Consider the following 21,746-nt stretch of genomic DNA (forward strand, 5'->3'; position numbering starts at 1 on the left):
ATGCCTGTCACGAAGAAGGATGGAATAGCTGGTGGCGGTCCCGGTGGGAAACAGAATGGTTTGTGGTTCAGCGCTGCCTCGTGAGCTAGCCATCTGACATTTTCTGATCAGGAAACCGTGCATCTTTCCGAACCGATTCAGCTATTTCTAACAACCGCTTCGGCAATGAACGAGTTCTCCAGCCTTGGGTTCCCGACACCAACGACGCTACTAATGGCAGCCTCGAAAGGTCCGGCAACAACGCAGGTTGGGATCAGTTCGCCGAGAACGAGAGACTGTTCGGCCTCACGACAGACTACGACGAAAACATTTACACCACCGCTATCAACAAGAGCCATCCTCAATACAGGGAGCGGATAGCTGCTGCGGACAGAAAGGCCCGAGAGATTGAGCGCAGCGCACCCACTACTGCTCACGTGGCCGAGGAGCGTATCATGGACTATGTTGGTGGGGATGACGGAGGTGATGAAGAGGACAAGTTCGTGTTCTCCTTGACGAAATCGTATGCGCTTCTACTGACATCTTTCCCTGCAGGTACAGCGGTGTCCGCCGACAGGATTTTCCACCTCTGTCTGGACGTGAGAACAAATACACTCCACCCGCAAAGCGAGCACCCACAGCTCAGTCCACTGTCAAGGGTGCCCCTGTCGATCCTGCCATTATCTCTTCACAGATCAAAGCGCCTGCCAAGAAGCAGCCTACCCCAGTGCCCGAGGAGCCGAAGCCTCAGACTCCTGATGCGAACAAGAACGTGTCTGCGCCCAAGGTCGATGCTCAGAAAGCTCCTGCCGAAGCCAAGCCTGCCGAGGCTCCGGCTAACTCACCCAAGCCCGCTGCTCAGCCCGCCAATGGCAAGGCGACGGAGACGAAGCCTGTTGACAAGACTAATGCTGCCCTGAGACCCTCCGCCAGCGGCGCCGGCACTGCCGCCCCCAGCGCAACCTCCACAGTCGAACATGACGTTCTGAAGGAATTCAAGTCGTTTGCTAGCCAACAGCGCCAGAATGCCGAGAAAGCACGAAGCAATAAGGCCAAAGCAGACAAGGAGGTCAAGTTGACCGAGTTGAAGAAGTTCGCCAGCTCCTTCAAGCTTTCCACCCCCGTGCCCACGGATCTGGTCTCCATCATCGCCAAGGACCCGGTCAAGCAGAAGGAGATTCAGGCCAAGGCGATCAAGAATGCTGAAGACGTTGCCAAGGCTAAGGCCGAGGCTGCGACGAAGGACAAGACCACACCATCGAAGGATGTGCAGACCAAGCCTGCGGGACAAGGTGCGCCAGCTGCTGCTGCGACATCGGGCCCTTCCAACGACAACAGATCTTCTCGCGCTCCTGCCGGTACTCAGGCTACTCCTCCCGCTGGAGGCCAAGGTCGTCATCCCGGAGCTCGTCAACAATATCCCCAGCAGCCCTACCATGCGCAGCAGTACCGAAACAACCGCGGAGGGCCTCATGTTCCCCAGCAGCAGCAGACCGGTATGCTAGCGCAGCGACTCCGTAACGTTGAGCAGCAGAAATACTCGCAGGCTTCAGCTCCCCACCAGCCTCACGTCCCTGGCCAGGAGATGCGCGCTCCCCCTACCGGACCCGCCAGCGGCGTCAACTCTGACTACAATCGACGCCTCAGCGGTGCTCCTGGCCACATGGGTGCTAAGTTGAACCCCAACAGCCACGAGTTCAGACCTAGCCCGTTTGCTGCAGCTTTCAACCCGAACGGACATCCCAGCGCAGGCTCGAGCCCCCGATCTTCCGTTAACCACGTTGATGCGTCGGCCAACAATGCCGCCGCCTCCGGTCAGCTCATTCGCCGCAAGACCAAGGCTATCGATGTCAAGAAGTGCTACATCCTCTCACACATCCAGACCTTTACCCCCCCTCCAGGCCGCAACTGGGACGACAACGCTGGTCTTCGTCCCGCCTATGACACCTTGCCTACATGGCGGCAGCTTCAGGACAACGAGAAGCCTGATTCTACGATGCATCTCAACTACAAGGAGTATTTCGAGCGTCAACCTTTTAACGGACCTGCGCTGGCCACTCCCAACCCGCAGCATGTCGTTCCTCAGATGCCTCACCAGCACCAGCTACCTTTCCATCTCCAGCAGGGTGCGCACAACATGGCCCCCAGAGGATCACCCCACATGCCACCTATGCAGATGCACACACCGCAGCATGGCCCGGTGCCTCACCCGCCGTACGGTAACGACGATCATAGGATGATGCATTCAAACTCGGCTCAGTCATTCGCCTCACCCCGCCTCGGCAATGTGCCTGTCGCCTACAACTCGCCAGCACAGGTGCCCTACAACCAACCCGTCTTTATGCCTGGGACGCCGCAGATGGGACAGTTCCGTAGCTTCTCCAACAACCCCCAGTACATGTCCCCTCAGCAAGGCCAGATGGGAGGTCCCATGATGATGCAGCCGCAGTTCATACCTGGTCCGCAGGGAATGGTTCCTGGTCCGCAGATGATGTATCCTGGCGGCCACCCTCAATTCATGCCTCCATCTGGACCTCAGCCGGTCCCCGGGGTCAACGGATACCCCAGTCCCGGACGTCCCGCCGCGCCGATGATGGCGCACCAGGGCTCGCAGCAGGGACAGCCCATGTATGGCATGAGCCCCAATGTCCAGTATAACCAGCCGGTCTTTAACCCAGGCCAGCAGGGCGGACCAAGTAAGTAGCAACTCGGGGATTCTTATAGGAGCAGCGGATTAACGAGCGCTAACCCTAGTGCAGTGAGAGGGGGCTACGGCAGCCCTGGGCCTCAGCATTTTGGAACCAGCCCTCAGCAGGGACACCAATATGGCCCTCAACACCGAAGCGGCAGCACCAGCTACAACAAGGGCTATGCGGGCCAAGGACCTCATCAGACGCCCCAGCCCAACCATGCGGTGCCCGCCGCGAACCAAGGTCGACCTGCTGAGGGGTCGGATGAGGCCAAATAAGGAGGTGATGCGAACTATCATCAGCCCCCCTCTTAGCATACAATGAAGCATCTCTAGCACGGCCTTTCCGAGCGGCGGCCTCGCCGAGATAGACTTTTCAAGCACATCTATCTCAGGGTCTGAACTGCAGTGACACGACAGCGAAACGTGCGAATCATTGCATACAAATTGCAGTATGGGGCATTCGTACAGAGTCGCACAACTATCAGCTTAGACAGGATGAGGCCTGAGGCTCGGGCCGCCTAGGCATTTGGGTTAGCAGGTGAGCCGTTGGGTCGCTTATAGTGGAGTGGTCTGGGAGATGCCAGGCCTAAAGGTGTCGCGAAGGTGTCTTTATGACACAAAAGTATTTCTCTCTACCGATGTCGCGCCAATTGGACGGCGCCAGGATCAGCGACGACCGTTGGCTGCGCCGGAGCAAGCAGGTGGCAAGAGGCAGACGCGCCATCAAGTCTTGACGGCGGACACTTTGTGTCTGTGGACGGCGAGGCCGAGGGGAAGCGATGTCGGACAGACTGGATGAATGAATGACAGCCAGCAAGGTCGAGCGGGGATGCCAAGACGAGGTCTCGAGGTGTGTACGGGGCGAAGATGGCCTAGGTCGGGACACAGCATCAATTGCCGATGGCGGATGTGTATTGCCAGGCTCGAAGCCCAAGCTACAGGACTCGTTCCCGGTGGGTCTTTGGTGTCGAGGCAGGGCGATGAAGGGATCGGCATGTCATGGCAGAGGCAGCCGGGGAGCTACGGACGAAGGGTATTGTTTTGGGAATTTCGAAAAGTATGTGATAGCAGTGGTGGTCCTGTGGGGGTTTGAAAAGGCAAGGAGGGTGTCTTGTGAGGAGCGGAGCTGAAAGGGGGATCAGGAGGTGTTGGATCCTGCAAGACCAGGTGAGGCAAGGCATTCATGGAAGCGAGTCGAGTCATGCATCAGGGCGAGGCATTTACCAAGTCGAAGCGTCGATAGCTCACAGCATAGGCCTACTAGGCAAGTAGCAAAAAGAGAGAAGTACAAAGTGTACGTATGTTTCGTTTCACGGGAGGACGCATGGGGCATGTGGTTGTGATGTAGATGAGATGCATGAAGATGGATGGACTACAGATTCAGGGTGCTGGTCAATGCGGCCAGGCAGGCATTGATCGCATTGACAGAAAGAAGGCTTGGAGAAGGCTTGGACGAATGCTTCAGGTGGCTCTGCTTGTGGCACTGGTAAGGGCTTTGACGGGTGGGCGGATGGAGGGTAAGGGATGAACGAGTCCAAGCTCATGTCAGGGGATCCGCACTCTGGAACAGCAACAGTCGCAGAGGCCAGCGCCCGCGGAAGGGAGGGTGACATGGCCGGGCGGGTCGATCGTCGTGGGTCGGATCAAGGCCGGAGAAGTCGAAGCAAGCCAGCGCCAAGAGGAGATGACGGAGTGTCGAGTTGTGAGTGGCCAGAGGCGAGTTCGGCCATGTCTTTGAGCGGCAGAGGGGCACGAGGGGTTTGCGGCAGGGCGGGACAAAGAAGAGAAGAAGACGGACGAGTCAGGGTTGAGAGATTTAATCAACGGCACTCGGTAGACGTGCCTGTGCCTGGGCGGGAAGCCGTGGCATGGCATGGCGATGGATGGCGTGCATGAGGGCATCTCGGGGCGAGATTGGCTAGGTAGCGAGTTTGGCGCCGAGGGAGGGGATTCACGCAATGTGCACCGTACGATCAGCGGCGTCATGCGCCCTTGGGTTCCTGGTTCAGGTTGCCTATTTACGGATCTCACATATAGAGGACGCATGCGCATACACCACCAGGTACGGTACGCATACACGCGCGGCTGGAGAAGAGATGGAGGGGGACTCACGCCACCTGCAATGCCAGAAGAAACAGGAGGGTGTGGTTGATGGATGACAGATGGACGATACTGTAGGGATGAGGGATCCAAGTCAGGCACGAAACATTGAGCAGAGTCAGGTGGTGAAACTCGAGTCAATTGATGTGGCTTCCAGTCTTTGAAAGAATATTCTGCAAAAGTCTAAACTGTGGAATAAAGGGCGGCGGCTCGGGACTGCCATGTGGTTCTAGTTAGTTAGTTAGTGACATACTACGTAGTAGACAAATAAATGACTCTTGTTCTTTGATGGCGAGTCTTGTCAGTCATGATGGTCTAGGTTAGTTGATGGGCAAAAGGCGAATGTCATTGTTAGTGTGAGGTGGCGCTAGGGCCAGACGGTGTCTCTACCCAAGATCTTGGCTTCTCACGACCGTTGAAAAGGCGGTTGCGGCGTCAAAGACTTAAGAGGGGTTTGGGTTTGTTCCTGTTGGTGGGTGCCGCCAAGACCGGAGGGGCCCTGACACTAGCGAAGATCATCCTTCTGAACGACGAATCGGCACGGGGGGAACAAGAGTGTGGAATCAATAGAGAATCGTAAGCCCGTCCGTGGATCTGGGGTTTCCTGCTGCGTAAGCAAGGAGGATCGGTATCGCTGTTGGACGTGCATGTCTGCGACGGCGCATACGATGACGATGATGCTGTATTTGGACTCTGGTTCGCTGGCATGAAACGCATGTCAACGACGACGGCGTTTGACGACGCAGGGTAGGCTCGTAGACCGACTTACTTGATTCCTTCTATTGCTGACATGTTTCATTCATTCCATACCGTGACTCAAACCGCGTCTTTTACTGTATGTGAGCTCTTTAGCATTCTCTCGCGGATGATGGAAGCCAAGGCCCGCGTGGTGCCCATCTCACGGCGCCTCCGTTAGCCACGAAACGTGTCATGGCCACTCCCATGACATTCATCCTATCTCCACCTGGTCGCAGTTCTCCCTTGACATTCTCGACCCGGATCTTGTCATCCAATGTCTCTGATTCGTCCGACCAACTTTTCCTTGAACCATTGAGTGGTTGCACACTCTTTTTCTCACTCATTGACTCACGTGCACCCCGCTGAGAGACATTGGCCGTCAACACTAGCTGGACCGGATTTGCGACGGACAATGACGACGGACGACGACGACAAAAGGCTTGGTGCTGAAAAACTTCACGTGCAACGCTTATTACAACTCTGGTATAACCCTGCTACCCTGCTAAATACGTGACACACGCCTTCGGGCTTGGCTGCTCCGTTCGGGAGTTGACTCTCTAGTCAGTGGTTTGCCTCAGGGGGTCCTGGTCGTGCCTAAGGATCACCACCGGGAACTTTTTCTAACTCGTCAATCTAACGTCCACTTGGCATGAGGTAATGAAGAATGAATCCCCGTCATTGGAAGATATTCTCCTTCCATTGTCGGATTTCCATGACAAGCCTTTTCACTCCTGCATTTCTCCCCTCCTCTCCCTTTTTTGAGGCTTGCAGACGATCGCGCGTTTCACTCAGGTACGGTCCCCAATCAATGCATGCCTGACCCCGCTGGCGGGTGGCGTTTCAAGCGCCAGGGGTTCTCCGGGGTGTGATTGGACGAGGAGGACGTGGCCCGTCACGTCTCGACCTGCTTCAGCCTCTTTGGACTAGAAATCCCTGGAACGCGGGAAAAGCTGCCAAACCAGCCACGGCGAGCCAGTCCCTTGGCTACGACGACTTACACTTGCGACCGGTCTGGTCTATTGTTTGTTCCCTTTTTCATGCCAAGGTTGTTTTTGGCTGAGACTGGATTGTTTCTCTAGAGATCGAGACATGGGACCACCGAGACGGGTTGATTCATGGTATCACATTACACATCACGTAGCATCCAAGGCGTACAAGCACGGCACAGAAGAAATGCCAAAAGAGATTGATGAGGTCGAAAAATAAGGAGACGGTGTATCAGGTCATCGTCCCTTTGTTCGGCATCCCCATCTCCCAAGGTACGTGCGTAGCAGAGCAGCCGAGGTGGCATCCGACCACCGAATGTCGTCCGTGGTTCTTGTGAGTGTGTGTGGGGAAAAAGAAAGATCGGTTTCGGATTCTGGGCCCGGCGCCTGCCTCGGCCGTTCGGTAAGGGGGACCACTTTTTTCTTCTTCTCTTCAGGTTCGACGGCTGAGCATCACATGGAGGCCGACAAAGATGCATCCCCATCCATGGCCATGGATGAACAAAGGTCATGAAAGGAGGAGGATGTGGAGGATTCGATCAGTCATTGCAATCATCATGAAACTCACTCACGTTCACAAGAGGCAGGTGTATTTACGTATTTACGTATTCTCACCGTGGCAACTCTTGTAAGTCCTGTTAGGCGCCGGCCAACCATCCAGGGGATCCACGCGCATGCGACATAGACGCCCACAGTCGAGACGCATCCACCGCCAGTCGACTTCCTACGAACCCTCTCACCTTTGACCTGGCCTTGACTCGCCGGGAAAAAAAAAAAAAAGAGGATCAAGGCCCAGGAACATGGATGACATGCTCTCTCTCACCCCTTCGTCGATCACTCTGGGTGTGAGTGGGCATGGACATTTTTTGTTTGTATGATCTGTCGCCTATGGTGGAGATGCAACCAGGGACCCGGAGCGACGACAGCGACTAGCTTGCTTGGCCTTTTGCCGCGCTGCGATTCAGGAGACGCCCATCCATGCCTTGCTCGAGGCCTCTCTGTCAATGACTGACTAGGTCCTGTAGTTCTAGTAGTTCCTCGCATTAGGGGAGGGGTGGCAGCCCAAACGAAACAACTGAAACATCGCCAGCCCGTCTCTGGCTCTCAAAGACTATAAGACGTGACCAACCCCCGACCTCCCAAGGCCTCTCTTTTTCCCTTCTATCCCCAGCACTGCCAAGGAATTCATTCTACAGGCCGATCTCTTCGGGTTTTCTTCTTCTTCTTTTTCTTCTCTTTCTTGAACTTTCCCCTCGTGGGCCGGATACATTCCCTTTTCAAGACAATCAACAACAACCAACTTCACTTCTTCACTTTCTGACCTTTTCAACCGTTTGTAACGGAGGCTGGTCACTTTTTTTCTTCGACTGCTTCATTGAATCACTGACGCACAAGCTCGGCCTTTGTGTCACTCAAGCTCTGCCCGTCCCCTTGGACCCCTGTTTTGAGAAACAAGACCGATTCTGTTCTGTCACTGTTCGTCACTGTTCAGGAAGCATTCACAACCCCCTCACACACACACACCTTTTTTTCACCTGAGATTCTTCTCACCTCTTTTTGTTCCGCAAGGCACTTCTTTCATTGTCTCGCGCTACATTCCTTGCTTTCAATAGCACCACAGTCCTTTATTGTTCCGTCCGACTTCGAACGCAACACGCACACACCTCGACTACAACTCGTCGGTCCGTCTGAATTCATTCTCTGTTCATCTGGACAATCACACCAACCACTTCGACGTCATTTCGAAAGAACCCAACGAGCCGGGCTCGATATAAAACATCACCTTCTCTGCGGCTGAAGCCAACAACACACAGACACTCGTATAACCCCAAGGACACACTCGTTCCACAACATTCTCAGTGCATACTTGGCGTCAGCACAGCCAACGTTTTCTTCCTCATTTCAACAGATACCCTATTCTCATCACCTCCTCGACGGAAGTGTTGTGATCAGTTCTTCTTTTCGACAACCACCACCACCAACGCAAACATGAAGTTCTTCGGTATCGAATCCGCCGCTCTCGCCCTTGGGCTCGCCGGTCTGGCCCAGGCTCACATGGAGATGACCAACCCTCCCCCCTTCAAGTCCAAGGCCAACCCCCACGCCAACGGAGACGTCGACTACAGCATGACTGCTCCTCTCGAGGCCGGCGGCGGCAACTTCCCTTGCAAGGGCTACCATTCCCTCTTCGGCACCCCAGCTGGCGCTTCTGTTGCTGACTGGAAGGCCGGCGGCTCTTACAGCATGACCATCACCGGCGGTGCCAACCACGGTGGCGGTAGCTGCCAGGCCTCTCTGTCCTTCGACAAGGGCGAGACCTGGAAGGTCATCCACTCGTACATCGGCAACTGCCCCGGAGCTGGCACTACCAGCTACGACTTCAAGGTCCCCGCCGACACCCCCTCGGGCGAGGCCATCTTCGCCTGGACTTGGTTCAACCAGATCGGCAACCGCGAGATGTACATGAACTGCGCCGCCGTCACCATCGGCGGAGGATCCAAGAAGCGCGCTTCTGCCCTCAGCAGCCGCCCTTCCATGTTCGTCGCCAACGTCAACAACGGTTGCAGTACTGAGGAGGGTTCCGACCTTGAGTTCCCCGACCCCGGTCCGGATACCTCCAACGACTCGTCCAAGACTGCTCCTCCCAAGGGTAGCTGCGCCTCCGGCTCCGGCTCCGGTGGTGGCTCCTCTGGCGGCGACAGCGGTGCCACTCCCAGCTCCCCTGCTGGTGAGGTTGGCAGCGGCAACGGAAACAACGGTGCTGCCCCTAGCTCCCCTGCTGGCGGCGACAACGGCTCCGGTGCCCCCAGCTCTGCTCCCGTTTCCGCTCCTACCCAGACCCAGCCCGCCACTGAGCCTTCTCAACCTGCTGCTAAGCCTACTCAGCCCGCTGCCGAGTCTTCTGCCCCCGCCGGTGGTGCTCCCTCTCAAGTGTATGTATGCTCTGATGATGTTAAAGAACAGCCTGACTCACCAATGTCTAGTCCCGGAGGTGTCTTCATCACCGTCTCCCCTCCCGCCGAGGGCACCGAGGCTCCCGTTGCTGCTCCCACTGACACCATGATTACTCTCACCAAGTCCGCTCCCGGAACTGGTAACGAGCCCGTGCCCACCAGCGTTGTCCAGCCTGAGCCCGTGCCTACCACCCCTGCCGGTACCCCCGAGGCCGCTCCCACAGCTCCCGCTACTCCTGGTTCCGGCTCTGGTGATGGTGGCTCCGACTCTGGCTCCGGCGATGGTCAGGCTCACACTGCCGGAACTGCCTGCACCTCGGAGGGTGAGTGGAACTGCATTGGTGGCTCCAAGTACCAGCGTTGCGCCTCTGGCCGATGGTCTGTTGTCCAGTCCATGGCCTCTGGCACTACCTGCTCTGGCAGCAAGGCCATGGCTTTCGCTTGGGGCTTTGGCCGCAAGCTTGCTCTCCGTGCCCGCCGGGCGTAAAGAGTCAACTCCGTGGGACCAAGCACATAGGCACTCATGAGTTTCAGCTCATGATGAACATGAAAAATGGGGACATTGGCCTTTGAGCCACGGCCTGGCCAAGGCCAAAACGGTACATATCCCGCATTTGACGGTACGGAGCGGAACACGGAGGAACACGGGGTTTTTTTTGGTCATTCTTTGTACATAGCAGGATCACCGAGGTATACAGGACATGAATCCAACTTATGGATCCTTTCAACACTTGTTTCGATGTGACAGCGACTGTGCGACTTGTTTGAACTCGTAGATTGTAGAAGAGAAAGAAGACACAAGTGAAGTAGAGTTTGAGTTTGTAGATGGAGAACAAAGATACATACTGGCCTCTGCCCCTTTGACACGATTGGCTTTGTCCTTTCTGGCGTGCCAGGTAGGCATGCCAGCAGCCAGGGTGTTGGAGCAAAGGGACGGCACATGACAGCACGTGACGCTCCCCTTTGACCTGCAGGCGAGGTCGTCGTCAGTGGCGGAGCGCATATGTTGAAGAACAGTCGTTAGTGGCAGAGCCAGAGACGCAGTCAGAGTGAGGGTAAGAAGAAAGGATTTGAAGGAGGCAGCCCGCGTCGCACGGAATAAGGAGGCTGGAGGCCGCTTTGTCGTTGCTGCTAGTTAAGTTAGAGTGAGAGAGCCGAGTAAGATGGGGGGCTGAGGTAGTTTCTCTGGGTGGCTCATTCTTGGGGAGGCGCGGACATCAAGGGCAAGGGGTGTGTACCTGCACCTGATCAAGAAGGGAGTAGATATAAATATCAATGCGCTGTAGTGGAAGGTGTAGCTGCGAGGCGCATGTCTTATTTTGACCGCTACCGAGCAAGTCTCCAATTTGCGAAGAGAAGGTCACCCCTCGTAGGCCAACAACAGGCCCATCTCCATTCACAGTGCGCATTGCCTCGGTCGATGAGCTGGCCATTGGGCAGCAACGAGTTTCGGCGCCAATTGTGACTCTGAGTGGCGGGCTTGCACAGTGGGACATACGGTACACGTAGCACAAAGGGTCCCTCTCTCGTCCCCGTCGTCTAACTACGGACCCAACCCTCAGCGGTGGACGACGGCGGCGGGGGCTATGTCGGAGTCAGGGTTCCAAAACGACTCTGATGATGAGATGAGACAGCTGGTAATCTGTGCAAACTGTACAAACCATCGGGTTAATAAGTATGTATGTAGGTAATATTTGCCTCTCTCGGAGCAAACGGCACGATACATCAAGATGGAGGCGCATACCCTTCCCCCAAAACGTCCTAGCTATCTGCTCCATGCCTCGTTCACAGCTCAGCTCAACCTTGGAGATGCCCGCCCAGCAGCGCCATGCCATGGAGGCCCCGTCGCTAGGTGTGCTGTAAATCACTGGAACAGCGCCTGATTCATCATTTGACCGCCCGCCCGCGAGCGCGAGAGCAACCCACTTTCCTTTCCTTGCGCTTGCGCTGGCTGGGCTGGCCTTCCCCCATCCATCCCCATCCCGCCATTCATCCATCCATTCCCCATCCATTCTTGGGCCCCTCCCCCTCCAGCCTTATAACCTCCACCACCCAAGGCGACACCATCCAAACCTCTTCTCTTGCTACTTTCCCGCCCTCTTGCTGCAAACCCTCATGATTGTGGCGCTTCTTGCTCAGTGACGGAATTTCCGTCTCCACGACAATCCCTCCTCGCGCGGCGACCTACATCCTCCTACTCATAGGTAGAAACACCATCCTAGCCAGCCCCTCCTCGCTTCGATAACCTCCTCGACCGCCAGACCTCGACCATGGCTGGTCCTGCCTCCCCCCAGGCCGAAGGTCCCACGTTTGCTCCGCCTGCGCTGCCCGCCGGCTGGATTGCTCAGTGGGATGGCGCGAGCAGGAAGTACTACTATGTTCAGCTCTCGACCGGAGTCTCTCAGTGGGAGGTCCCCACTGAGCCGGCCAAGACGGGCAACACTCCGGCGCCCCAGATCGAGCACCCCTACGGCGCTCCCAAGCAGCCGCCGGAGGTCATCACCCACCCGGACGGGTCGCAGACGATGCGCCATGCCGATGGTACTATGGAGCCCATCATGCCCGACGGAACACGCGGCGTCGACGGCCCGTCTGGAGATCGGGGTATTGGGGTAGGTGGTGGCGCGTTGCTCCTGTGCTTGCGGTTTGCTGACTGTTTTCTATTCTAGAGTATGGCTATGAACGCTCTGCTCGGCGGCAACAAGAACTCGTCTCAAGGCGGTGGTAGCGGTGGAGGTCACGGCCCCAGTCCCCTGGGTAACCTCGGCGGTCTCGCAAGCCAATTCCTCGGTGGCTCTCATGGTGGAAGCGGCGGCGGCAGTGGTGGAGGCCACGGCTCCGGTTCTTCAGGTAACCTTGGCGGTCTTGCGAGCCAATTCCTTGGTGGTTCCCATGGCGGAAGCGGTGGCAGTGGTGGAAGCGGAGGAGGCAAGCAATCCGGTGCTGGAAAGCTTGTCGGGCAGCTGGCTTCGAGCTTCATGAACTCGGCCTCCCAGGAGAAGCCTCCTGCTCCGCAGAACTACCATGGCAGTGCCAACCAGCAGAACTCGCACCACGCTCAGGGAGGCCTTGCTGGTGCTGTTATGGGCGGTGTTGCTCATATGTTTGGTGGCAAGCCTGGTAGCAGCGTAAGTTGTCGCATCCTCGAATGCGCTCGGTCGTGAGACTAACAGTCTAAATCCAGCAGGGTCAGAACTTTGGCTATCACAACTCGGGACCGCAGCAACAGCAGCAGGGTGGTGGTGGTGGCGGTTCCTCTTACTCAGGCGAGGCTCCCACTTATAAGCCCCCGGGTTCAACAGGATCTGCCCCCTCAGGGACTCCTTCGGGATCGCAGCCCTACGGAACGCCCTCGCCTAACCAGCAACAACATAACCAGCAGCACGGTTCTCATCAGCAACAGCCGAGTCAGAGCTCTTCATACGGTTCACACCAACAGCAGCCTGGCCAGAACCCCCCTTACGGTTCGCACCAGCAGCAACCCGGCTCTCACCCACAGCAGTCTGGTTCCAACACGCCTTATGGCTCACACCAGCAACAGCCTGGAGCCAACCCGCAATATGGAGCTGGTCAACAACACCCAGGATCGAGCCAACCGTACGGCTCCCACTCGCAACAGCCAGGCCAGAACTCTCCATATGGATCTCACCAGCAGCCTGGCTCGCATCAACAACAGCCAGGTGCTAACCCGTCATACGGTTCACAGACTGGCCCGAACCAGCAACACGGCTCACACCAGCAGTACGGTTCCAACTCTCAGTATGGTGGAAGTCCGCATGGATCCCAGAACAACTCGTTCCCTCCTCCACCCCCAGGAGGTCCGCCTCAACAGCATGGACAGCAAGGACAGCAGGGTCAGCAGGCACAATACTTCCCTCCTCCTCCTACTGGACAACCACCGCACCAGCAGCAATATGGACAAGGCTATCCCAATAACCCCCAGGCCGCTGGTGGTCAGTACGGAGGCCCTCCTGATCAACATGGACAAAATCAACAGACCTACAGTGCACCTCCAGTTCCCGGCAACCAGCAGTATCCCCCTCCCCCTCCTGGAGGCCCTCCCGGAGGATACAATCCCTCATACAACGGAGGCCAAGGAGGCCAGCCTTCTTATGGCGGGGGTGCCCCCCTGTTCCACACGGAACACACCCGGGTCAATATGGAGGAGCCTACTGAGCGGCCCTTTGAGGGAATTTGGAAATCCACAACATTTACTTCCTACCATGCTGTAGTTCCCTAGGCTCAGCAAGGATGACTTGAGTATTCATCGGCAAGAAATCGCGAGATTGTGCCAAGCCAGACCCTCAATGTGCGTTCCTCTCGCTTCGCACCTGATGGCTGGATGTTTGATATGAAAGTATGTGTCGAGACGATCGGCAGGGATATAGACGCCATGGCCCAGCCAAGGGCGGTGAGGACGAGAGTGACACATGGAGAAGAGTTACGAGAAATATGATGATCAACGTAGATAGTAGAATGCATTTGCCGGGTCCGTTTCTTTTCTTTCTTCATATGGGATTTTCGGTCACAGGGTCCAAGTACGCAAGCAAGCCTCTTCTATTCTATATCTCTTTCTTTTCTCTGCTCTCGCCGGCGACGGCGATTGACTGTAGCTTGGAGGCGACGGACCTGGCTACGAACCAGGCGACCAGGCCGACCAGGATGAGGAACCCAATGGTTGGCACTAGGGAGCGAGGGATGAGATTGTACAGATAGGGGTCGAGAATGAGATCCACGAGCACGGGGGGAGGATCCCTCATGAGAGCCGCGTCGTCGGTGAAGTAATCCGCCGAAGCCTTGATCTGTAGCAAGAGAACAGAGGCGCTGCGCTCTCCCTCCTCACGAGCACCCTGGCTGTCAGTACTGGACTGGCGTGAGTAGGCGTAGTCAGCGAGTGACTGCATGAGCTCTGGTGTGTCCCAGACGGTATCCAGCTCATATACATCCATCACGAAACCTGTAGGTTGCTACGAGTAACAGGAAAGGAAGCATTAGCTTTCTGCAATTTAAGTGTTGGGGTTTTCGACATACAATCGCAGCCCAGCATACCCTGAACTCATACCGCTGGCCTGCATTCAAGCTGTCCAGCAGTAGCCACGTCGCGGCGCCAGAGGCATAGTCCTTGGGTTTCGTGGGAAACACGCGACTCAGATTTGTCCTGATAGACCAAGAGTCGGGCGTTAAGACGGGGAGGTTGAGGTCGGCGAGGGAGGGCTTCTGCAAGGGGATGGGGACAACGTCTGGAGCTGTGAAGATGACCTTGTCAGCGTTGGCCTCCGTGGAACTTGCAAGGGATAGGACGAGGCCTAAGATGGGTAGAATATGACGCAGGGCTAGTAAAAACATGGTTGCGAGGACATTGAGCGAGGACTGCCCGCGTTTACATGGCCTTGTCAAGTGTCTTGTGAGATGAGGCGTGTTGTCTGAAGCGTCACGTGGAGCCCTGTCGCCCCGCCGAGTACCTACCTAGTTTCGAGCTCAGCAGATATAGTACCCACAGCTCAGACATTGAGAGAGCTATACAAGCCAATAATTTGGCTAGGTAATTAAGGAGAGACTTGGGATTTTGGCAGGCCAAGAACGGAGAATCAAGAATATACATATCATGCACACTTATCCAGTTGACAAACGTTACAGAAAGCCAGGAGATGGGCAATGCACCGGTAACTTACATCCTACAACTCTGTTCTATGAGACTACCCGCTTCTGATATTTGAATGAGCCAGATTTCCCCTGCTCGTAGCAATGCCCCGATGATATCACGGTATCCATTCTGTCGACCACAATGGTTGTTGCGTGCTGTTCTAACCAAGAGAATGATTGAGTCAAGGTAAGAGCTCACAGTACCTGTTTAATATCCCATCCCTCCTCAAGGAGACCATCAAAGTCATCAGCCCATGCAATGTGCTCATGGGGTAAAAAATTATACCCGGAAGGAGATAGGTAGTCAGAGTTGACCATGCCGCAGGCCTCGCCGAAAGGCATGGTCTGCCCTGGTTTCCACGCTTGATACCTCAAAATGATGGCACCGCATATTGAAACCGGTGGACTGCGACGAGAAAACATGGTTGAATTGTTGGTGAGATAGGCACTCTGCTCACGGCTGATACAAGCTGAGTTTGGCTGGCTCGCATCGCTCGTTATCTCGAACCGCTTTCCGAATCGATAAAGTAATTGAGGCTCGGTTCCTGGCAAGCAGACAAGATAAGTTTCGCGCATCCCGAGCTTTTTGCTGTGGAAGAGAGCTCGGACCCGGATGTTGTTCACAACGTTGGCTTCGTTGTTGTTCAGCATCATGATGCCATCGAGATTTACCAACCCAATGTCGGTGTTCTTGATGCCCTTCTCAACCTGACCAGCAATTCGATTGGTGCCGGATACCATCGGAGAATGCCCCCTCAAAGAGTATTAGAACACGGTTAGCCGATTTGTTCGGCCTTGACGAACAGGGAGACCGGCAGGCGTTTGATAGTTGCTCCCATGTGCCTGGCCGACAAGCTCCAACATGGTCCCGGGTCGCATGTCCATGGCCAGCTTAGGGGCATCCTCTTGACCTTTCACGGGCTGTGTGATAGATACGCTGGGCGGCTCCGGGGCGGGCTTGACGATTGGACCGTTGTGATACACCATGGAATTGGACGTGGTCTTGGGAAGATTCTCGACGAGCCGCTTGAACTCATCCTCGGCCGTTTTGGCAAATTCGATGCACAGGCAGGTCCCGATCTTGGACACGGCGATACACTGGGGACCCAGATGGTTGGCGATGAGGAGGACCAGGTCTTCTGAAGGCGTTTCCTAACCTGCCAGTTGTTCAACACGGTTCATGACGTCTGTCATAGCGCCATTGCTCGTGTAGGTTGGAAATCCGTGACGAGTCACCTTTAGCAGGCGGAGAGGGTCATGGGAACAAGGGGTTCGTCATCTACGTCCCCAAACGAGACAACCAAGTCAATGGCTCTACCCAGAGGGTTCCAATTTAGAGAGATGGGCATGATTTAATGAGCTTGCGAGATAGTATGGTGATGTGTGGGATTGGTAGAGTTGGAGATGCCGGTACTTTTCTGTCGAGTTAGTACTTCTACTTATCTGCTCTGTGTTATTATTCTGGGAAGCGACGAGTCTGTCCAGACCTTGGATGTCGGTAGCCTAAGCCGCGAGGCAGGCGAGGGCAAGTCCAGGGAAGCATTGCCATGTATCCATAGTTTGATACCCATCGCAACTTTCTAATGAAGCCTTCTTGTGGCAAGCAAGGCAGGTGATAGTTATGGTTGCAGGTCAAGCCTTACGCGTGTATTCAGCACCTCATCATTTCTCTCGATGGTTGCCATACACACAACATCACACCCATTAATACCCCATGGTAAGAACGATTGGGTTGATACCTTGGTGTGGAGGATGTCCTGGTTGGCTGGTGGTTAACGTTATCAGAGAGTGAGGCTCGAGCCAGGGGTGAGTAAGGACTGGAACGAAAGGAGCCTGGGCCGACGTCGAAGCTCGGGCCTCGTGGGATTTGACAGGTCACAGGCCAGGTCAGGCTGGTCCAGGCCAACTCACCGACTTGATTGACTGATATTGGCCACGACGGGACATGCCCCAGAGACGTTCTCAGATAGAGCTCGTTTCTCCTTGACTTGCCCCTTATAACTCGGAGTAATATCACTGTGAGAATAGAACACGAGGGGCATGGCTAGTTCACGAGGCGGTCGAGTGGTCCATGGCAGAAGAACAAAAGCGGGAGCGGGTACGCACATGAGATAACGGGCAGGGGTGAGAAGATGGACAGGCATGGGCGAGATGGAAACAAGGGCAGTTTACTAATGGAGGTTTCCGTGGGAGAGTGAAAAAGACAGGCGTGCAAGCGAGGCCTGCCAAGTCAGGGACTGTATCTGGCTTGATCTACCTGTGGTATTCGTCCATGTCATATACTACGTAGTAGGCCGCGCTGCTCACAATCATCATATCCGAAACCGAAATTGACCCAAGATGAGTGTCGTGCGATAGAGAAAAACATGGACCCATGGATCGTCATTCGACAGAAGCGCCATGATGGATGATGGAGAGGCAGAGAGCTCCCAGGCTGCGGCCCCGCCCCGCCCCGCCAGCTTAACAATGAACCAATTTGCCGTCCATGCCCTGAGCTGCCCTGGAGCGGTGAGCCCAAGCAAGTGCCACAGGGAGCCACAGGGAGTCCAGGGAAGCCACGGTAGCTGCTGGAGAAGGCCTAGGCGGGCCAGTAGCCTAGGGGCAAGCCAGCGCTGCCAGCCAACAGGGGTGCAGCAAAGAGCAGCGCCAGCAGGGCGTTGCAGGACGCGCTTGCCCCCTTCAAGACACGCCTCGAAATCAACAAATCCCAGGGCGGCAAGCCTCCCCTGTCTGCCAAATTTCCCCCACCTATTTTCTTCTCCCTCCCCGTTCCGTTGCCCGCCCGCCATCACCACCAATCCAATCTGCCTGCACGCCCTCGCTCTCATCCTCTCCGAGACTCCGTCGTAAAAGCCTTCTTGCCTGGCCTGTTTCCACCTCTACTCTTTTTTGTCGTGGTGCCTCTGCTTCACCTCCTCTTCCCTTTTGCATCGACATCCTCCATCCCCATACTTTTTTAACCACTACCATCTGCCACCATGCGTGAGGTCATTAGCATCAACGGTAAGCTCTCCCTTTGCAGCGCACACACGCACACACGCGTGCTTTCACCGCATCCCCCTTTTTGCTTGGTGATGCTAACTTTCAACTTCAGTCGGCCAGGCCGGTTGCCAGATCGCCAACTCCTGCTGGGAGGTGAGTTTTTCCCATAGGCAATCCGACATGCTCGATCACTGACTTGTTTTCTTTCAGCTTTACTGCCTCGAGCACGGCATCCAGGTACAAAACGACCCCTCGATTGTTGACAAACACACCACGACATCCATACTGACCACAACTCTAGCCTGATGGTTACCTCACTGAGGAGCGAAAGGCTCAGGACCCCGACCAGGGCTTCAGCACTTTCTTCTCCGAGACTGGTACGAATTTGGCCTCATACCCCGAGTTTGCCAGTTCCAATCTAATACCCCTTTCTAGGTCAGGGCAAGTATGTCCCCCGCGCCATCTACTGCGATCTCGAGCCCAACGTCGTCGATGAGGTCCGCACCGGTCCCTACCGAAACCTCTTCCACCCCGAGATGATGATCACTGGCAAGGAGGATGCTTCCAACAACTACGCCCGTGGCCACTACACCGTCGGCAAGGAGCTCATCGATGGCGTCCTTGACAAGATCCGCCGTGTTGCCGACAACTGTGTTGGTCTCCAGGGCTTCCTCGTCTTCCACTCCTTCGGTGGTGGTACCGGTTCTGGTTTCGGTGCTCTCCTCATGGAGCGTCTGTCCGTCGACTACGGCAAGAAGAGCAAGCTCGAGTTCTGCGTTTATCCCGCTCCTCAGACCGCCACCTCTGTCGTCGAGCCCTACAACTCCATCCTGACCACCCACACTACCCTCGAGCACTCCGACTGCTCCTTCATGGTCGACAACGAGGCCATCTACGACATCTGCCGCCGAAACCTCGGCCTCGAGCGCCCCAACTACGAGAACCTGAACCGCCTCATCGCTCAGGGTAGGATCTGATGATTTGTAATTCTCGGCGTAGCTTAGCTAACTGTACCCAGTCGTCTCCTCCATCACCGCCTCGCTCCGATTCGACGGTTCCCTCAACGTCGACCTGAACGAGTTCCAGACCAACCTGGTCCCCTACCCCGAATCCACTTCCCTCTGGTCGCCTACGCCCCCGTTATCTCGGCCGCCAAGGCTGCCCACGAGGCCAACTCGGTCCAGGAGATGACCATGTCCTGCTTCGAGCCCAACAACCAGATGGTCAAGTGTGACCCCCGCCACGGCAAGTACATGGCCACGTGCCTGCTGTACCGTGGTGACGTTGTCCCCAACGACGCCCACGCCGCCGTTGCCACCCTCAAGACCAAGCGAACCATCCAGTTCGTCGACTGGTGCCCCACTGGCTTCAAGCTCGGTATCTGCTACCAGGCTCCCGAGAACGTCCCCAACGGCGACCTCGCCAAGGTCAGCCGCGCTGTGTAAGTCATCCAGCTCCCTCGAAACCTAGAATAACGTCTAACACACAATAGGTGCATGCTGTCCAACACCACCGCCATCGCCGAGGCCTGGTCTTCCCTGTCGCTCAAGTTCGATCTCATGCACTCCAAGCGTGCCTTCGTCCACTGGTATGTTGGTGAGGGTATGGAGGAGGGTGAGTTCTCTGAGGCTCGTGAAGATCTTGCTGCCCTGGAGCGCGACTACGAGGAGGTTGCCACCGACTCCCTCGGCGAGGAGGAGCTCGAGGCTGAGTACTAAGCGGTTACGGATGCGAGGACTGGATTGCTGCTGTACAGCCAGTTTTAGCCTGTCACCGATAGAGAAGGTGTATTTTCTATTTTTCAACGGTCAGAAGCCAAAACGAGTTTTTAATGTCAAAAGACCAAATCTGTAGATGAGAACCTTGCGCGCATGCGGCATGCTCGTCTCTTAATCATTCACATCCAACTAGAGCCAGTCTTGTTTGCCAAGTATTGTATTGTAGTAGATGAAGTCAATGCAATCCTTGCTGCCCCAATAGTAGTTGCTAGCCCAATCATCAAGAGCGTACAGTAACAGAATGCGGGGAACTGAGGAACTGTCCGGAGAAGTGCTAAAGATGCATTCATGGCTTGGAGCGGCCGGTGATGTACGTTGTACCGAGGAGACCTGGGCTGGAGCTCGGCCCCCGCTGAAGCCGATGATACGCGGGTTGACATCGGCCTCGTCGAAACCATTTCTCCTCGCCTCCTCCTCTCTCTTGCAATTGAACCAACCTGAACCTGTCAAGCACAAGCCGACGACCACCTTCACTATGAGCCTTTTGCGATCCAGCATCTGCCGGGCGTGTCGGCGCTCGGGGCAGCTCCGCTGGCATAGGGGCTTTGCGACAGCCAACGCGGGCACCTCATACGACAACCGTGTCAAGCTGGTCGAGGTTGGACCTCGCGATGGCCTGCAGAACGAGAAGAAGACGATTCCTCTGGCGACAAAGATCGAGCTGATCGAGAGACTGGCTCGGACCGGAGTTTCAACCATTGAGGCCGGCTCTTTTGTTGCTCCCAAATGGGTTCCCCAGGTATGTTCTGATGACGTCGCTTGCCGTACGTCCGTCGGTCGACTGACAGATCATGATGCAGATGGCCAATTCCAGCGAGATTCTCGAGCATCTTCTTAACCAAAAGATTTCGTCACCGGTCCCGATCTCATATTCTTTCCTCGCTCCCAATGCCAAGGGTCTGCAGAATGCTGCAAAGATTCTGGGTGATAACCCCGGCAAGTTTGCAACACAGCAGGAGCCCGCTACCGGAGCCGAGCAGGCCACGCAGCCGTCGGTTGAAGTGGCGGTCTTTGCGGCAGCTACAGAGAGCTTCTCCCAGAAGAACCTCAACTGCGATATCCAGACCTCTCTGGATCGTTTCAGGGAGGTGATCCAAGAGTCCAAGGCCTTGGGCCTCCGTGTCCGAGCCTACATCTCTGTCGTCCTGGGCTGCCCCTTTGAGGGCTTTGACGTCGACCCTCACAAGGTTGCTGAGATTGCGACGGATCTGCTGGAGTCGGGAGCGGACGAGATCTCCCTTGGCGATACTACGGGCATGGGCACGGCACCGCGGACGGGTGCGCTGCTCAAGTGCATGTCTGCTGCCGGCATCCGATCTGAGGACATTGCGATGCACTTTCACGATACATACGGCCAGGCTCTGGTGAACACTGCCGTCTCTCTTGAGCACGGCATTCGCACGTTCGACAGCAGCGTCGGCGGGCTGGGCGGATGCCCTTATAGCCCCGGGGCCACGGGTAACGTTGCGACGGAGAACATGGTCTACTTCATGGAGACTCTGGGCATGAACACGGGCATCAACTTGGATGCCATGGCAGATATTGGATCATGGATCACGTCGGAGCTGGGCAAGGAGAATGCGAGCACGGTAGGCAAGGCGGTACTTGGAGCTCGAGCTCGAGCTACAGCCGAGGCAGCTCAAGCAGCGTAGGGAGCTTATTGGCGGCTGCCTTGTTGAGCTACGTGTTGTATGGATGTGTTTAAGTAGCTGTAAATAGCAGAAGACTTTAAAAAAGAAAAAAAGCCAGAAAACATCAAGCAACATTGAGCTTCACTTCATACTCAAAGCTATGATGGATCTGTTGTATGTCATGTGATGTCACTTTAGACAGGATGGTGTTGCGTAACAAGGTCCTGTCCTCCATGGCTGCGGTGAGTTTATCGGCCGTGCGT

At 55.8% G+C, this 21,746-nt stretch overlaps 6 protein-coding genes across 6 annotated transcripts; 5 read left to right on the forward strand and 1 right to left on the reverse strand.

Moving 5' to 3' along the window:
* MRS44_001327 (uncharacterized protein) lies at positions 1-2,947 on the forward strand (the record flags this gene model as incomplete). The annotated part of the gene is made up of 4 exons (XM_046282572.2): positions 1-58; positions 112-478; positions 535-2,675; positions 2,739-2,947. 4 exons carry the CDS (start codon positions 1-3, stop codon positions 2,945-2,947), a joined length of 2,775 nt encoding a protein of 924 aa, XP_046138411.1.
* Positions 2,948-8,484: 5,537 nt separating this feature from the next.
* On the forward strand, positions 8,485-9,936 carry MRS44_001328 (uncharacterized protein; the record flags this gene model as incomplete). Its single annotated transcript, XM_065623650.1, has 1 exon — positions 8,485-9,936. The coding sequence occupies one exon, from the start codon at positions 8,485-8,487 to the stop codon at positions 9,934-9,936; it is 1,452 nt and encodes a 483-aa protein (XP_065480088.1).
* A 1,243-nt stretch (positions 9,937-11,179) lies between these two features.
* MRS44_001329 (uncharacterized protein) lies at positions 11,180-13,689 on the forward strand (the record flags this gene model as incomplete). Its single annotated transcript, XM_065623651.1, has 4 exons — positions 11,180-11,308; positions 11,672-12,061; positions 12,119-12,577; positions 12,637-13,689. The coding sequence occupies 4 exons, from the start codon at positions 11,180-11,182 to the stop codon at positions 13,687-13,689; spliced, it is 2,031 nt and encodes a 676-aa protein (XP_065480089.1).
* Positions 13,690-14,011: 322 nt separating this feature from the next.
* On the reverse strand, positions 14,012-16,441 carry MRS44_001330 (uncharacterized protein; the record flags this gene model as incomplete). Its single annotated transcript, XM_046280654.2, has 5 exons — positions 14,012-14,416; positions 14,481-14,819; positions 15,297-15,800; positions 15,897-16,244; positions 16,376-16,441. 5 exons carry the CDS (start codon positions 16,439-16,441, stop codon positions 14,012-14,014), a joined length of 1,662 nt encoding a protein of 553 aa, XP_046138406.2.
* A 1,629-nt stretch (positions 16,442-18,070) lies between these two features.
* MRS44_001331 (uncharacterized protein) lies at positions 18,071-19,792 on the forward strand (the record flags this gene model as incomplete). The annotated part of the gene is made up of 7 exons (XM_065623653.1): positions 18,071-18,095; positions 18,187-18,227; positions 18,285-18,311; positions 18,376-18,451; positions 18,510-19,040; positions 19,161-19,515; positions 19,567-19,792. The coding sequence occupies 7 exons, from the start codon at positions 18,071-18,073 to the stop codon at positions 19,790-19,792; spliced, it is 1,281 nt and encodes a 426-aa protein (XP_065480090.1).
* A 535-nt stretch (positions 19,793-20,327) lies between these two features.
* Positions 20,328-21,504, forward strand: MRS44_001332 (uncharacterized protein; the record flags this gene model as incomplete). The annotated part of the gene is made up of 2 exons (XM_065623654.1): positions 20,328-20,591; positions 20,653-21,504. The coding sequence occupies 2 exons, from the start codon at positions 20,328-20,330 to the stop codon at positions 21,502-21,504; spliced, it is 1,116 nt and encodes a 371-aa protein (XP_065480091.1).
* Positions 21,505-21,746: the final 242 nt, after the last annotated feature.

This window comes from Fusarium solani (assembly GCF_023522795.1).
Source record: "Fusarium solani strain SB1 chromosome Unknown bctg00000000, whole genome shotgun sequence".
NCBI classification, from domain to species: domain Eukaryota; kingdom Fungi; phylum Ascomycota; class Sordariomycetes; order Hypocreales; family Nectriaceae; genus Fusarium; species Fusarium solani.